This window comes from Podarcis raffonei, chromosome Z (assembly GCF_027172205.1).
Source record: "Podarcis raffonei isolate rPodRaf1 chromosome Z, rPodRaf1.pri, whole genome shotgun sequence".
In the NCBI taxonomy this organism is placed as follows: domain Eukaryota; kingdom Metazoa; phylum Chordata; class Lepidosauria; order Squamata; family Lacertidae; genus Podarcis; species Podarcis raffonei.
Window position 1 is genome coordinate 37402246 of NC_070621.1, and position 16092 is coordinate 37418337.

Sequence of the window (16092 nt, forward strand, 5' to 3'; positions counted from 1 at the left end):
TAGCTTAGTTGCAAAAATAACAAGGTAGCAAAACACAAATCATCCATCCCTAATCAAGGTGTGTGAACGAGTATCCATTTTTGGTAAAAGAAGCATATAGACACTTTGAGTTCAGTTTCTGGAGAGCAATGGCATAGAAATTACTGCAATACTGAATAAATAGTTCATGGCATCCATAAGAACTACTTTATCTGCCAAGATGCTTGGCACTTTAGTTGTGCTTCTTCAATATGCCAGTTCAAACCTTTTCAAAGCAACAGAAATAAAATTTACAATTATATTTTGAGCTTCTGGAGTTGAGTCAACTCACCCCCATTCCTCATCTGTTCTTTGCCACCCAGGTTTTAAATACTCCTTTGAGGGGTGGGGCAGGGTGCATTTAATCTGGACCAGAACACAAAATATAGCCAACCATCTGCAACTCTTCAGCTGCCCCTTTCCTGGTGAAATATATTTATAAGAGGCAGATTTGTCCTGGGGATTTTTTTTAGGGGAATGCAACACATGGGAAACAGAGAGAGACCTTCCAGAAATAAAGGAACCTTTAATTTCATCTGTCAAATATTTCAATCTCTTTATATAAAAACAGGACATTTAATAGGTACATTCAGTTCTAGAAGAGAGAATACACAGAGAAATGAAAAATGTAATACTTTTATTGGCTTTGATTAGTCTTGACTAGAAACTGAAAGCTCAATTTCAAGAAAGATTAGAAAGCTCTGGGTCCTGAGAGATCACCATGGATTCAAAAGCATGGAAATAGGGATGTTGTCATTCTTATTTTTCCCTGCCAAAGTTAATTGACCTATAACATAAATGCTAAGGAACTAACGTTCTCCACAAGTCAATTGTCTGGGAATTAGGAACCTTTACTACCAGAGATCAGATGGCTTCTTTTCAAATACTCTCTTTCCATTATAATGTAAGTAATTCTACTCCAAGTGAACTTTATGCGCCAGGACTTCATAGTTCATTGGGATGTGCTGCAGAAAGAAAAGGCACTGGGGGTAAATCAAGAATGGCATTAACTCCTTAGGGGACCAGGATGTCAAGGAAGCTGGAAAGCGCATAAACAAAAGAAGAGAGAAAGTGTGAGAACGGTTTCCCTGTTTTATATCAGTACCTGAAGATGCCTACAACAGCAATTTTCAATGTGTAACCCATGGACCAGAATCATGGGAAGTGGGAAATAGTTCCATAATGTCTAAGGACTACACGTTGATTACAGTGGCATTCATCGTTGTAGAAACTTGAGTCTATAGACTGTGCTAATTTCATGGACATAGTGGTTGCTTCATTGCTTCTAATCCTGCATGTACTCCAATTCAGAAAAGGCTATGCATGGAAGCTTGGAGATTCACAGAAGATGTTGCTTCTGTTTAGACAAGGCATGGGTAACTTATGGCCCTCCAAATCCCTGATGCATTCTTCCCTGATCATTGGCCATGCTGACTAAGGATTATAGGAATTAGTTTACTAGCCCTGGTTTAAACTCAGTGGTTATATTGGAGCTGGAGGCTTCCTGGTTCTAAGGCAGGACCTGATTTGGGCATGAAACCCCTGCTTTTCCTGAGTACATGGACATGTAGCTTTCTAGACACTTTGGTGGTGGCTCTGAAGCTTCGGCCTGCTGCAATGCCTCCTCTGATCCTGTGGCCCCAGCATTTATCCTGAGTGGGTGTCAGAGATCCAATTGTTGTGGAAACTTCCAGTCTTATGGATGGGATGTCTGGGTCCTAAGATACTCAAATTCATTGGTGGTGTTGGGAGCTGTTGAAGGTGTGTGCTGCTCCCCCTGTTCCTTCTCCAAGGAAAACTCGAGTTTCTAGTTTGGGGAAGGAATAAACTCTGACAAAATCCACACCTATCAGGCCAGGCTTCCACAGGTTTGCTCAGCATGCTCACAACAGTGTGTGTGCCTCCACTATCTGGTGTGCAGGATAAGCCCCATCCATCTTCACAGCCATGGCACTACAGAGGTCAGCAGGCTTCATCCTAGCAGTTGTGCAGAGATCCATACCATGACCACCACTGCCCTAACACCTTTTCAAAGGTTTGTAGTACAGGAAAGGGTGGTTTTGGGTGTTCAGTGCTCTTAAAGCACAATCCTACTCCTACACTTTACTAATTTGGGGGGTGGGGAATAGTTATGTGGGACTTCTTCTGCCACACAGCAGCCAAGACCAGGAAGTTGAGGGGCACAGGTTCTGACAGCCACAATTTTGGGTGTGGCTACCAAGAAGGCTAAAGTTGCAGACCCTTCTTTCGGAATCATATCTCAGATGTCCAAGGCCAGAGCAAAGATGTTTTTATTGGGACCAACCCTATGCCTGTGACTGTGATTTGTTTTAACTTGTTTTAATTTGTAATCAAACACCATACAGCTGCACCAGGTTAAAATTCTTAAACTGTACTTTAACACACAAGGAAATATTTTATACAAGGTTGGCAAAATGTTTTGTGTGTGAATGTTTTGCACAGAGTCGTGAAACTGCACATTTTTGTTGCTTGCTGAATATCTGTATCTTGAATTTCCTCCGGGGAACTCAAGACTGTTTATACTGCCTTCTCCTTCCCCTTTTAATCTTCAAAACAACCTGTTAGATATGCTAAAGTGAGAGTTGGTAGTTCAGACACCAAAGTTGTGAAACTGCACAAACTTAAGAGTATTTTTGCTTGCTGTTTATCAAGGTTGGCAAACTTTTCGTATGTTTGGGTATTTTGCTGTAAATACCAGTACTATGACTCATTGCAATCAAAGCAAGGATGCAGTTTTTCTCACTTTCTTTGCAAGATCTGTGAACGGCATGGCATAAACATAAAAAAGAGCTGCTGTATCACACCAATGGCCCATCTAGTCCAGCTTCCTGTCCTCACGGTGGCCAAGCCTGATGCCTAGGAGAAACCTGCAACCAGGACTTGAGCACAAGATCACTCTAGTATTCAGAAACATTGCTGCATCTGACCTTGGAGTCAGAGCATAACCATTGTGGCTAGCAGCTACTGATAGTCGTCTTATCCTCCATGCATTTGTCCAACCCTCTCTGAAAGATGGCCAAGTTGGTGGCCATCACTTTCTCCTGTGGGAGTGTGTTCCATAATTCAACCCTTTATTTTTTTTCCAACAGCCCTGTGAGGTAGACTAGGTTATGTTTATGTATGTAAGCAACAGTTCTTGTTAACTGGCTGCATGAGGGGGAGGGGGGAGGCTTAATCAGCATACAGTGTACTGAATTCAGGAAGTCCTGTTGGTATCCTTGGTTGGCAGAAAGCAGGGATGAGGAACTTCAATGTGGACCTGCAGCCTTCTCTATCTTGCTGTCTGGCCTATTTCATGGCTACACCCTCACCCCAGACCATGCTTCTCATGTACTCTGTTCCACCCATTTGTCTCACTGGAATGCATTCTTGACTATTAATGTGCTTCTTGCTCACCTGGATGTGTGTGAGGGTGTAGAAACCCCTGGTTTTTTGAGAGGCTGGAATGTAGCCGACTATACAAAAGTAACAGATGCATCTGTTGCTCTGCCTGCTTCTGCTTGTGGTCCCACCCACTAGTGGAGTGTAGTCCCTGGAAAACTGTCTATGAGGAGATGAAGCCCTCAGTGAAAAATGTTCCCCAGCCATAGAAGCTAGTAGTTCCTTGTCAACTTGGCAGAACCACTGATAACCTTCTCTTATTGTTCCTTGCTGCTGCGGTTCTTATTTGCCTGGCCCCTGGATTATTTCCTACAGCCTTTATCTATGTCTTCCTAGTCTTCTAAACCACAGGTCCCCTGAATTTAGACCAGACTTCACCTCTGGTTTACTTCTCTGTCCTATGGATCAATGGATGCATATTATCACATTGCTAGTATTGAACCCCTGCAAAGGCCTCATCCTTATACTGCCAGTAGCAGTGTTTCAGCAAGGCATCCATTAACTAGTTAACCAATGAATCCTATAATCAGTGGCAAACACAGTACAAAAAAGGAGGAGAGAATAGTCTAAGCCAAAGTTCATATTCAGAATTTACTGAAGCATTGATTAAGCATGCTAATATATGGCAAGAGCATTTGAGAGCTTCTCTAATTAACAGGGAAATGCTCTTAATAACATGCATCAAGTGTTTTCATCCAGATCACAAGCAATTTGCTTCTTTGAGGGGGGGAGGGTGAGAAAAACTGAGCAGCTCTTGTTATACTTTAAGACAATGCCTTCATTCTTACAATTAATCAGATGTGATGCTGCAATAGGAAGTTGTTCTTTGTTATGAACCATATCAGCCTATGTCGGAATTTGCAACATATTCAGTGACAAGTTCATATTAAACCTATACTGGTCCATCTGCATTATCTGCTATTTTGCCACTGATTGACTATATCTATATACCACGTCCAGAGCTAATGTCACAAGCTCCTTGGCCTGGACAGCCTTGATTCCCTTAGCACAGATAGATCTTACGTAGCCCCATGGAAGGGAGGGGAAAGAGTTATCTCTTGGCTAGCTAAAGGTATTGGTTATGGGACAGAGAGTTTGCCATCAAAATTCTGCAGCTGTCCAGAGAGACCCACACTTAGCATTTATATGCAAAATATCACCTCACCACTGCCACCCATGCTTTAAAAATGTTTTTTTATATGTGCTGCTGACTTATATCTTGTAGCATCACCACTGTGTTTTTGCTTTATGTAGTAATGGATTTTTTAAATGTTCAAAGCCAGTGTTGACACATGACATGATCAAGGAGCCACTAGGTCCACAAACCACTAGGCCCCCAAACTTAATGAGGCCCCACCTCTAATACTTCACCTGTAGTACCCATTTGCATTCTGATCACTGGCAGGTTGCAAGTTCTGGAACAGTTTCCCTAATGTAGCATCACACTGGGATCTGGCACTAATCGTAACAGTGCTGCTTGCTGTTACCACTGCTAGGTCAACATGTCTGTCAGATAGAAGCAGAGGCACTGACACAGAAGACAGGTACCAGAGGGAACTTTGCAAGGCCCTTGGCAAAGCACCTTGGGTGCCTTTACAGAAAAGTGGTATATGCATGAAGTGAATAAATCTATAGGGTGTCCCCTTCCCTCTGCAGCCTACAGATATTTGTAGGGTATTCAGAGCATTTGGCAGGAAGGTGTATAAAAATAAATAAAATTTTCATCAGATTTATTTCTTAGCCCAAATCCACACTAAACACACACAGACACAAACACACACACACACACACACACACACACACACACACACACCAACCTACAACTTCAGCCAGGCAACTTTGTTTGGAAATACTGTACTAAAAAGAAAAGGGAAAGTACACACTCACACCCAGTTCAGCAGCCTCTGTTTCACAGTCAGGCTTCTGCTAGCAAATCTGCAGATCAGGGCCAAAAAAAAAAAAAAAAAGTGTCACTTAAAAGGATAATGCTTCGAGTCAAGAAGACAAATAGCCCACTAAAGGTGAGGCAGCTCAGTCCTCAAGAAGTAACAGCTGTGTTATCATTACAGACAAAGCTCTCATGATCATACACCACTTGTATCAAAATTTCAGCCACCTTCCTCCTGCCGAACAATTTATCTTCCAGGCTGGATTCATTATCCTTGCAAGTGACAAGCCTTCTGCAGCTAGGATCACTCTGCCTCTTGGGGTTTTCTATATGGAAAAAGAAACCTTTTAAAGGCCACCAGCTGAAAGCCAGAAGACTTCACCACCACCCCCATCAAATGTTCCCATCTCATATTCCTTCCCCCTCCCACCCTCCACCCATCTTTTGCACACCAAGCCTTTCCAAAATCAGGGTCCCTTCATCCTTCTCAAATTTAGTTTTCCGGAAAGAAAGATCGAGTGAGCAGTGTAGTCTAGGTGAATTGTTACCCCCCCCGCCCCGGATAAAAAAAAAAACCCACCCCAAAAACTTCTTTAAAGTATGCTAAATGGAAAGCCTTTGTTTTGCTACCATCACCTCTGGCAATTGTAAATGAAGTTGAGACAACCTTTGAAGGAAAAGATGAAGAAATGATCCTCCAGGTGAAAAATCAGATAGGAAACAAACAAACAAAAATCCTCTCTGACTTCATTTGAAATATGTGTTTTGTTCAGCAGTTACCTTACTGTTCTCTAAAATGATAAAATAAGTTTCCCCATTCTTCTGGTTCCAGTTACTAAAGTTAACACAGAGATACATTTAATGTATTTATCTGAATGCATATGAACCCACTTCTTTATAATAAATGCACTTCTCAATCTACCTACATTTTCTTTCTACGTTATTCTTTACTTGCACAGCACCTGACTTATATGATGTCCAGGTATAGGGCAAGATACCTGGCTTAGGGAGAATTGCCTTGTGGGCCAAATTAGACATGTGAGGTTCTCCACTACTGTTCTATATAAAAATGTTGTAAGCTTGTTCTCTAGTGTTTGCACATTACACAGGCACAAGCAGTTTCTACACAGGTATAAGTGCTTTTGTGAAAGAGTGTACACTTTTTCATTTGTACAACTCAGCTTTCATGGTTGTACACGTTACACTGAACACGAGTATAAGCTGTCCCTACACAAGTGTCTGTCACAGCGGCCAACCAATGGATATTCCACACATGCTTGTGCACGGGGCCCCACCTCAAAATGTAAACAGCATACAAGATATCAATACATAATTTAAAACTTTAGAAGTGCATTTCAAACAGACAGCTCATTAAAACAACATGCAAAAAAACCCACAAACAAGTAAATTCACTCTCTATGTGTGTGTAGTATTTGTGGAGGAGAAAAGCTTATTAATGTATTGGAGAGAAGGAAGGGTGCACATTCACAGAGCATGACAAGAGATGCGACTGTGAGCAAGAGCCAGCCAGCATGCACAGCCCCCTTCCCTCCTTGGCTCACTCCCAGCCCCTACTCCCAAGCCCCAACAGAGCTCTTATGACATACCCTCCAACATTTCTCCGATGAAAATAGAGACGTCCTATTCTAGTAGAAGTAGTAGTAGTACCCCACCCATCTGACTGGGTTGCCCCAACCACTCTGGGTAGCTTCCAACATATATAAAAACATAATAAAACTATACAGGGCTGCCTTTAGCTGTCTTCTGAAGGTTGTATAGTTACTTATCTCCTTGGCTCAGGGGTCACATAACTCCATACCCTCCAATGAAAACAGGGACGTCCTACCATACCCACCAACATTTCTACGATGAAAATAGGGGTGTCCTAAGGAAAAGCAGGACATTCTAGGATCAAATCAGAAACTGGGACAGCTTCTGTAAATCCTAGACTGTTCCTGGAAAATAGGGATGGGGCAGAGAGGAAAGGGAGCTGAATAGAGTGAGCAAGTGCCAGGTGGCAACAGTGTTCCTGGCACTTTTTATAATTGAGCTTACTGTGTACACAGATATACAGTTATGCACTCACTGACCATAAAAGGTGAATGCCTCTAGTGCATGTTCTTAATGTGTGAATATCCCCATTATATACATAGGTAGTGCCTATACACTCATTGAATATCACATTTGAATTACTGTATGAGTGTACAGTTAAATTATCTGTGCACACAGGCCTCAGCCCTATATACCTGAAGGAGCATCTCCATCCTCAATCCTTCAAACTGGGGCGCTGAGGTCCAGCTCTGAGGACCTTCTGATGGTTCCCTCACTGTGAGAAGTGAAGTTATGGGGAACCAGGAAGACCTTCTCTGTTTCCCACCACAAATTTAATTTCTAGAGACTTAGAGAAGGAAGCTGAACTCTGCAGGGTGGCAGTGCTAACAAATCACACCAATGAAGATCCTCAAATGCAAAAAAAACCCAACAAAAAACAATAACAACAACCCAAGATCACAAGGCAGAGGCAGTGATTTGTCAGGGACAAGCATCAGAAATGCAGTGTTCTTGCACATTGTCTCAGGTATATCAGCTCATGCAACACCTTTGAATTCTGCAATCCAAAGCTGAGAGAGGCTGCCGGTGATCAACTTTGCCAGAAACAGTATATCCAGCCGTTGAGTCAAGGGCTGCAGAAAAGGCTCAGAGCTGAGTGGTAGAATGCTTGCTCTCTCTCTCTCTCTCTCTCTCTCTCTCTCTCTCTAAATCCATTCCTTTGAGGCCTCCTATATATTTTGCCTACTATCATGGTTTTCCTGTTTTTAACATATGCTGATCTGACCTCCTCAAGGTGCAATAGTGAAAAATAATTTTTTTTTAAATGATAAGTATGTTTTGCATGCAAAAGGTTCCAGGTGCAATTGCTGGCACCTCCAGTTAGAGTTGGAAAACACTCCTGTTTGAAACCCTGTATTGCTGCTGCCAATCAGCATGGATTAGAATAGGAATCTGCATTCCTGATGTTCCTGGGCTCAAGCTCAAGTGTTGCAGGCCAACAATATCAGGAAGGCAACAGATTCCCCACCCTTAATGTAGACAACACTGAGCTAGACAGACCAATGGTCTGACTTGGTATAAGGCAGCTTCCAAGGTTGGCTGGGAAAGCTGTAGTATATGCCTTTTCTTTTCTTCTTTTAAGAAAGGAAAAAAGAAATGAATCCTTGTGGGCTGTCATTTAGCAGGCAGGGAAATGATGATTTTAAAAGAACAATTCATCATTATCCAAGCTGCAAGCATTTTCTTTAGAGTATTTGCTTCGGCCTTCATTTCATAGCACAAGTGTTTGGCTTCGGATGCCAAACTGACATGTGGAAGCGTTTGTAAAAAATGTTGTCCCCAGGCTGCTTTCCAGATTCAACTAAACTCTTGCATAATTAAACTGTCCTTTCTAATAGTGGCCACTTGTTTGATCAACATATATATGCATATATATATATATGTATGTATGTGTGTGTGTGTGTGTATGTGTATGTATATATATATATATATATCACACGTACATACGCTAAAACAATGTGTATCCCTCTGGGTTAGAATGCAGAAGTTGATATTAAGTAATCAAGTTCTCCTGCTTTCTAATTAAACAGCCCCTTGTTTAAGACTCCAAATTTCCCTTCCTGGGAGAATCTAGTAAGTTGCTTTTTAAATAAGGCAAAAGATTCTGGTCCAAAGGGTTGGCATTTGTGTGTGGTGTCCACTCTCCCTTTTTATAAGGAGTGTTTAGATTTACACAGATGGTGGTCTGAGGTGACCTGGTGGGGCAGCAGCAGCGTTGGAGTAGGGAGTGTCCCAAATTTGGGTTGGGAAAAGTTGGAGGGTATGCCCCCCATGTTACAGTCTAAATCCATACTGGGTTGAGTGGTGGTGCTGAATACCTGTACAGTGGTACCTCAGGTTACATACGCTTCAGGTTACACACTCCGCTAACCCAGAAATAGTGCTTCAGGTTAAGAACAGAAATCAGGCTCTGGCAGCGCAGCAACAGGAGACCCCATTAGCTAAAGTGGTGCTTCAGGTTAAGAACACTTTCAGGTTAAGAACAGACCTCCGGAACGAATTAGGTACTTAACCCGAGGTACCACTGTATTAAAACAACCACCACAAATCTGCCCTGAAAAGGCACAGCTATGTAGCTAATGTAAAGTGTAGTCCATTTCTTAGAAGACTGAGGAGCACCTATATTGTTGACTATTTAATGGTTTCCTTTATACACTGCTTTTTCTACCAAGGCACTCATGAGGTGTGTGTGTGTGTGTGTGTGTGTGTGAGAGAGAGAGAGAGAGAGAGAGAGAGAGAGAGAGAGAGAGAGAGAGAGAACACTGCAGTTTGAAATAATGGCCAACAGACCTGTTGTAAAAGTACTCTATAAGAGAAATGACACAAACCTGCATCTAAATTGTCCCCTCTTCCTCCTCACCAATGACATTGTCTCATCCCAACTCACTTTCTGTCTTATTTTGCATCCCGGGGAAATGTTGGATCTGTAGAAGCTGAATTTCTATGTCAGGGCAGTGGGGTGGGGTAGGGAAGAGCTGCTTCTTTTTTACTCCAGTGCCATTCCATGTAAATCCATGCACATAGACTCAAAATTCCAGTTTTGAAAAATGTTTGCCAAATTGGTTTGGGAGTTATGTGTGTTTTAATAACTGTGTGTGTTTTGATAAATTGTTATAGCTTCTTTAATGTACTGCAGGCAGAGAAAAGACTTCAGGAATGGATAATGGAAGAGTGACGGGATCACAGATCAAGGCATGATTATTGCTGTGAGAAAGGGGATGCCCCTAAGAATGCCCCTGTTGTCTGTATGAAATGCTGGAGGATGTGGACAAAATGGGAAGAAAAAAGGAATGAGGGTAGAACAGCAAAATATGCAAATTTAAGGTATCAACTCTTTAATGATGCCTTATGCTAAAACTGTGTAATGAACATGCTGGAAGGGTACTTGCTAAACACAAACAGGCCACAGCCAAGGGCAGATCTACTATGAAACTAAAGAAGCTTAAGCTTCAGGGTCCCTAAAATCAGAGGGGCCCCAGAAACAATTTTAGTCCACATTGCGTAAAACATTTGGGTCTAGTAGACCAGATTTGAATCACTCAACTCAAATTGATCATTTGTTGTTGTTGTATATATTCCAACAATAGCAAAGTTTGAGAATCAGTAACACAGATGTTGTAAAGATGGGGCGTACAGCAATTTTAAGCAAAATTGGAGTAGTTTTTTTTTTTTTTAAATTGTGGTGATCTGTCACGGAACAACCCCATTGAAGAAGATAACAGTGGTTACCCAGACCACATTGCTGGTTGCAAAAAGGCCCTCATGACAGTTTAAGGTTCAGAGCACCCAAAATGTAGGTCTGCCACTGGTCACAGCTGAACTTAATGGGGAAGGCATCTCTGTCTCACACCTCCCACTGACTGCCTGATTGATTAATCCAGATTGTTGAAGATGAAGATGGAAATGGGTGGGTAGGTTCCAGCTCCTTCCAGCTAAGGCAATGGATGGAGGCCCACAGTCTCACTTTTCTCTCTCCTGCAGACAGGTGGAATAACCATGAATGGAGACAATCCTGGTAGAGAAAGTCTCTCCCAAACAATGGAGGAGGACCCACTATATCACTGTTTATGAGGATTTTCCTGTCCCTGCATCTTAAAACATGCCAGTTGAGAATACTGATTTAGATTTCAACTAGCAGCCTTGTACCGGGCATTGCTCAGGAATTATAAGAAACCAAAAAAAACAGTGCAGTTTTGAAATGTTCAGTCTGCCATATTGATTCAAAATAAATGCTTACCTAGTCCCGGGGTGGGTGGTGGTTGTTGCCCATTGTGGCAGGCCCCAAACCCCAGGGAGCAAGGCTGGGCAAGAAGGCTGGCAGTTGGGAACCCCCAGGCCGGCCACTTGGAGTGGTGGGCTTTCCCGCCATCCAGATATTTGAATTCTGGCCGATCCGGACAGGCTGAGTGGGTGGGGCTTGGGAGTGGACCAGAGCGGAGCAGGCTTCACCCTGGTCTGCCCCTAACCTATAAAAAGACAAGCTGCACCCGACTTCAGGGCTGCAGTTGGCCGAAGAACAAATCCTCCCTCCCCCCATTTAGTTATGCTGTGGGTTTTATATGCTAACCTACCTTCCTTCCCTCCCTCCTTCCTTCCTTCCTTCCTTCCTTCCTTCCTTCCTTCCTTCCTTCGGCACTGCATTTACTGACATTGCTGTGGTTAAATAATGGTTGCCGCTTTCAGAGCTGGGAAGGAATTTTCCTGCAAACAGATTGGCTCCATTTGCAGGTGTTGCCTTCCCCATAACAAAAGTCACAACTTTGGTGGATAAAGCTTTGGGTGGAATCCTTTTAGTCTAACATCAGGTAGGGAGGTGAAGTGGTGCATCAGCCCAACCTCAGAAGGGTGCGTTCACAAGGGTACCCCATTAGAGGGTCTAGTTTGAAGTCTCTGTCAACAAGTCAAGGCGTCTGGCAGATGGCCATAGAACTTCCCCCCCCCCAGCAGCTTGGGAGGACCATTCGTTTAGACCTGCATCTTGGAGAGGACCCATTAATCCTAGGCTTGACCCTGTCATGTCTCAGCCCTCCACCCAAAGGTTGAGAGGGATATAGACCCAATGCCTAAGCCAAACTCTGCCTACATCTGGAATCAATAAACTTGTAGTCATTTTTAAATCCCAGAATGTTGTCTTGTTCACCTTCATAAGCTAGGCCTTGCTCCCTGGGGATGGGGTGACTGTGACTGGGTCCGCAATGCTGTCCTTTTGTATCCAAACCGATGAATACCTGCTCCTTGATCTCTGGAAAAATTATGCAAAATTGGATTAAGATCATTGCAGTTTTAAACAGTCCAGTCCACCATCTTGATTCAAAACTGTATCCAATGGTATCCAGACATAGGCAGAAACATGCCTTTTGATCTCAAATCAGCCAAATTAATAAACCATGAGCTTTCCAAAATATATAGTATATGTTCATTAAAAGGCAGGTTTCCTATCCTGTGAAGGTGGCAGTCTCAATGCTAGGTCACAGGGGATAAATATTTACAAATATTGGGAGCATTCAAGTAAGTTTTACTCAAAGTGGGCCTTTTAAAATTAGTCATAGCCATTCATTTCAATGACCCTACAATGAGCAAACCTTTGCTGAATACCACCCATAGCAACATAGCATAGCACTCAGTAGAGCTTGTGTAGAATGATTTTTCAGTGAATTTGCCCTTTTGGGGAGTAACTACCAACTTCTTATGCTTACAGCAGGAAATTACTTGACCACAAGATATTTTGGGTTAGGGCATCCTATTCTCTTTAAAAGAGGGAGAGATGTGGTGCTTTAAGCCACAGTACCTAAAATTAAATTAAATTAAATTGAGTGGGTTTGTTTGTGGGGCGGGAGATGAAGCAATGCTTAGAAGATTCCACGACAATTTCAGGCTTAGTATCTGACATTATATTCAAAGACAGCTGGAGGAAAAACAGAAGCTCACTATATGAATGTATTCAGTGACCCATAAAATCTAGCAACATTCAGCACCATTTAAATTAAATTTAAACAAGCTTTTACGAGCTCCAGTTTTACCTACTTATGCAGTATGAAACTTGTTGAAAGGGAAAATCGGCCCAGTAAAAACAATCTGTAATACACCTGTATTTTCATCAGTATATACACCACTAGTTAAGCTTAATAAGAAAAGAGAAAGAAATCATGCAAAAGAATTTAATTCAGTTTGACAATCGAATTAATGTTACTTGTGACACTAATTTTTCTTGATTAATGCTCATACAGAGGCATTGTCATTTTTATCAAGAAGTACATTGTTCACGGGAGTGTTGATGGCTTCATAAACACCCTTAAAGCATCCTCGTAAGTATAGAGATTAGTTATTATATTACGATATTTTATTTCTTTCAAATAATCTTATTTTAAACTACCTTTTTAAAAATAATAATAATGTGTGTGGTCAATACAATATGAATTCCATTACAGCAGAATGGAGGCAACCATCAATAATGGAGCAAATAAATATGTATTAAACATCTCACTTGAAAACAATGTCATTATGAACAAAACGTTGCCCTTCATGCAATTTATTCTAGTCATCCGTATTAATAGAATCAACATTTCTGTCAAGATGAATAGTAAAGTTAATTTTTGCTGCACTGGGGAGTTAATTTATTGCTGTCATTCATGCAGATAGCAAAGTCAACATTAATTTTAGGTGTCTATAGGTGTCAACACAAGTTCCAATTCTAAAAATAGCACCACATAACTAACAAAGTCACTTCTCACCCACAATCAATAGTGAGTTTTTCAGCCTGGATTAGCCAGTCAAAGCTTGAACCGCAGCAGCCTTTGGCCTGCATGCTTAGTCTTCATGGGTGAGCCACTCAAGGCCTAAGGGCAAGAGGCATGCCAATGCCCCAAGCAGTCCAGAAATACTTCCAGTCCATGCATTGACCTTTGGACAATAGCCTAACTTTGGCCTCACCTGCTCAGTTGGATAGTATTCAGTTGCTCAGTTGGATGGTATTCAACTGACTTTCACTCAAAGTAGACCCATTGAAATGAACGGCTCTAACTTAATACAGTGGTACCTTGGGTTACATACGCTTCAGGTTACAGACTCTGCTAACCCAGAAATAGTACCTCAGGTTAAAAACTTTGCTTCAGGATGAGAACAGAAATTGCGCAGCAGCGGCATGGTGACAGTGGGAGGCCCCATTAGCTAAAGTGGTGCTTCAGGTTAAGAACAGTTTCAGGTTAAGAAGGGACCTCCAGAACGAATTAAGTTCTTAACCCGAGGTACTACTGTAATGCCAATGACTTAAAAACCCCTTCCTTCCTTCCTTCCTTCCTTCCTTCCTTCCTTCCTTCCTTCCTTCCCCCCTTCCTTTCTCTTTAGCAATCCTGAGCAGTCAACAAAAATGGTGCTACATAAATACCTTATGTATACAGTGGATTTAGCGGTGTAAAATTAGGCTTGTGCCAAAGCAACATTCCACAGAAGTTGCTTTTCCCATCTTGGTGTTTTGATGTTCTGGGATTGGAAGTAGTGCAACTATCTTGTGGCATTTGGTGCTTTGTCTAGTTATAGATGCCAGGGTGTCTTCTGGGTCTCTTTCCCTTCACAGCTTTCACCAAAATCCAGGCAAAGTGGCATGATGTTAGCTGAAATAGCTCTTGCCCTGATTCGCTGAGTAGTTTTGAGGGAGTTTTTATGCTTAGTTGTATGCTTAGTTGAATGCCTCCATGTTATGTACATGGCTGAGAGTAAGAGAAACAAAACCTATTTTCTTTTTTCTCAAATAATACACTGGGTCTTTGTTGTTGGAATTCTTTTCTCTCTGAATTATGTCTGTGTTATTTAGGTGATTGTGTAAACACTATGTATGTTCTATGTTACAGTTCTCTTTTTAAAGGAATCCCCTTTTGCAAAGGCCTTTCCAGATGAAGTACTATTTTAATATACAAACCCTTATGAAGGGAAAGGAACTGGGACCTTGAAATTGCCCATCAACAGGTCACACCTGGATGTACAGCACATGGAACAAACACATTGTTCGCTTGGTCTCAGTCCATGATGGTGAGATCTATTGCATTTCAGTTTCCAGATTTGCATCTTTACATAGAAATTAGTATGTGTACATTATGCAAATCCATGACCCATGATGTTGCCTTCCTTTCCCCACACTGAAGAAGGAGAGTGCTAACATTCTCCTTGCCATTTTGGAGGCCATTTTCGAAACATAGTGCAGATTCACACCACGCATTTGAAAAAACATCCAGCACAAATTTAAAGTACATTACTTCCCCCGGGAAATCTCGGGAGCTGCAGTTTTCCCCTCACAGAACCACAGTCCCCAGTACCCATAACAAACTACAGTTCCCAGGATTCCCTGGGGGAAGAAATGTGTATGGTTATGGATCCGCTTTTAAGCACATGGTCGATGCTTATCTTGCATTCACTCAGTGTCAGGGCCATGAAGGAAAAGATGGGTCTGTTGAAATAATCAGATATTCTGACTTTATTTAAAAAGGTAGACTCTCCTCATTTCATCTAACAATGTTGTTAATTAGTTTTTCATCCTATGGGCATGTGTTCTCCTGAATTCCACACCATTTCACAGTGCTACTGCCAAGATGTATGTGTGTCAAAAAATTCTCTCCCCTCTACTTTAAACCTACAATTACCATCTTGCCACATTCTCAATAGCAGGAAATCCAATTACTTTTTTCTTTAAATGAATATATAAAGAAAGCAGCAATGGAAAGGGAGGGGGAAACCTCAGCAAGTGGTAAATTATTCATATTGTCATACAATCCTAAATGCTCTGGTACAACTGACGGCCTCCATTTTAATCGTGATGCAAGGCTGCTTCCCTGATTTGAAGCAATAAATAAAAGTGCACATTCTTGTACTGGCGCAGACAGTACAATCATAGGGCAGTCATGATTTTTCTTTCTTTCTCTGCAAAACATATAGCGTAGATAGATACAGAAAATGCCATCTCTGCACTCCTTTGGATGTTATTCCAGGGACAAAAATAAAACAAAATAGAAAAATCCTATAGCATTTTTGCAGAGCATCATGCATACTATCAAAAGAGCTGTGTATCCTAGACTGGAATTATAAAAGCTGAAAGACACTGGGTTGCCTAAGACCACTCTTCTAATTTTGTGAGCTAGGATTTGAGCCACAGATTTAAACCCCCAAGTTCATGCTCTGATATG

At 41.8% G+C, this 16092-nt stretch overlaps 1 protein-coding gene across 4 annotated transcripts in view; it reads right to left on the reverse strand.

The window, feature by feature from the left end:
• PCDH11X (protocadherin 11 X-linked) overlaps positions 1-16092 on the reverse strand; it is a 754240-nt gene that overhangs the window by 489535 nt on the left and 248613 nt on the right. Inside the window, exon 5 of one of the 4 annotated variants that reach the window (XM_053375011.1) lies at positions 11558-12161. The exons of the other annotated variants lie outside the window; for them this stretch is intronic. Coding sequence (XP_053230986.1) covers positions 12069-12161 — 93 coding nt within the window. The 3' untranslated portion in view covers positions 11558-12068. Of the gene's footprint in view, positions 1-11557; positions 12162-16092 lie in introns of those variants that run through there. 4 annotated transcript variants of the gene reach the window in all.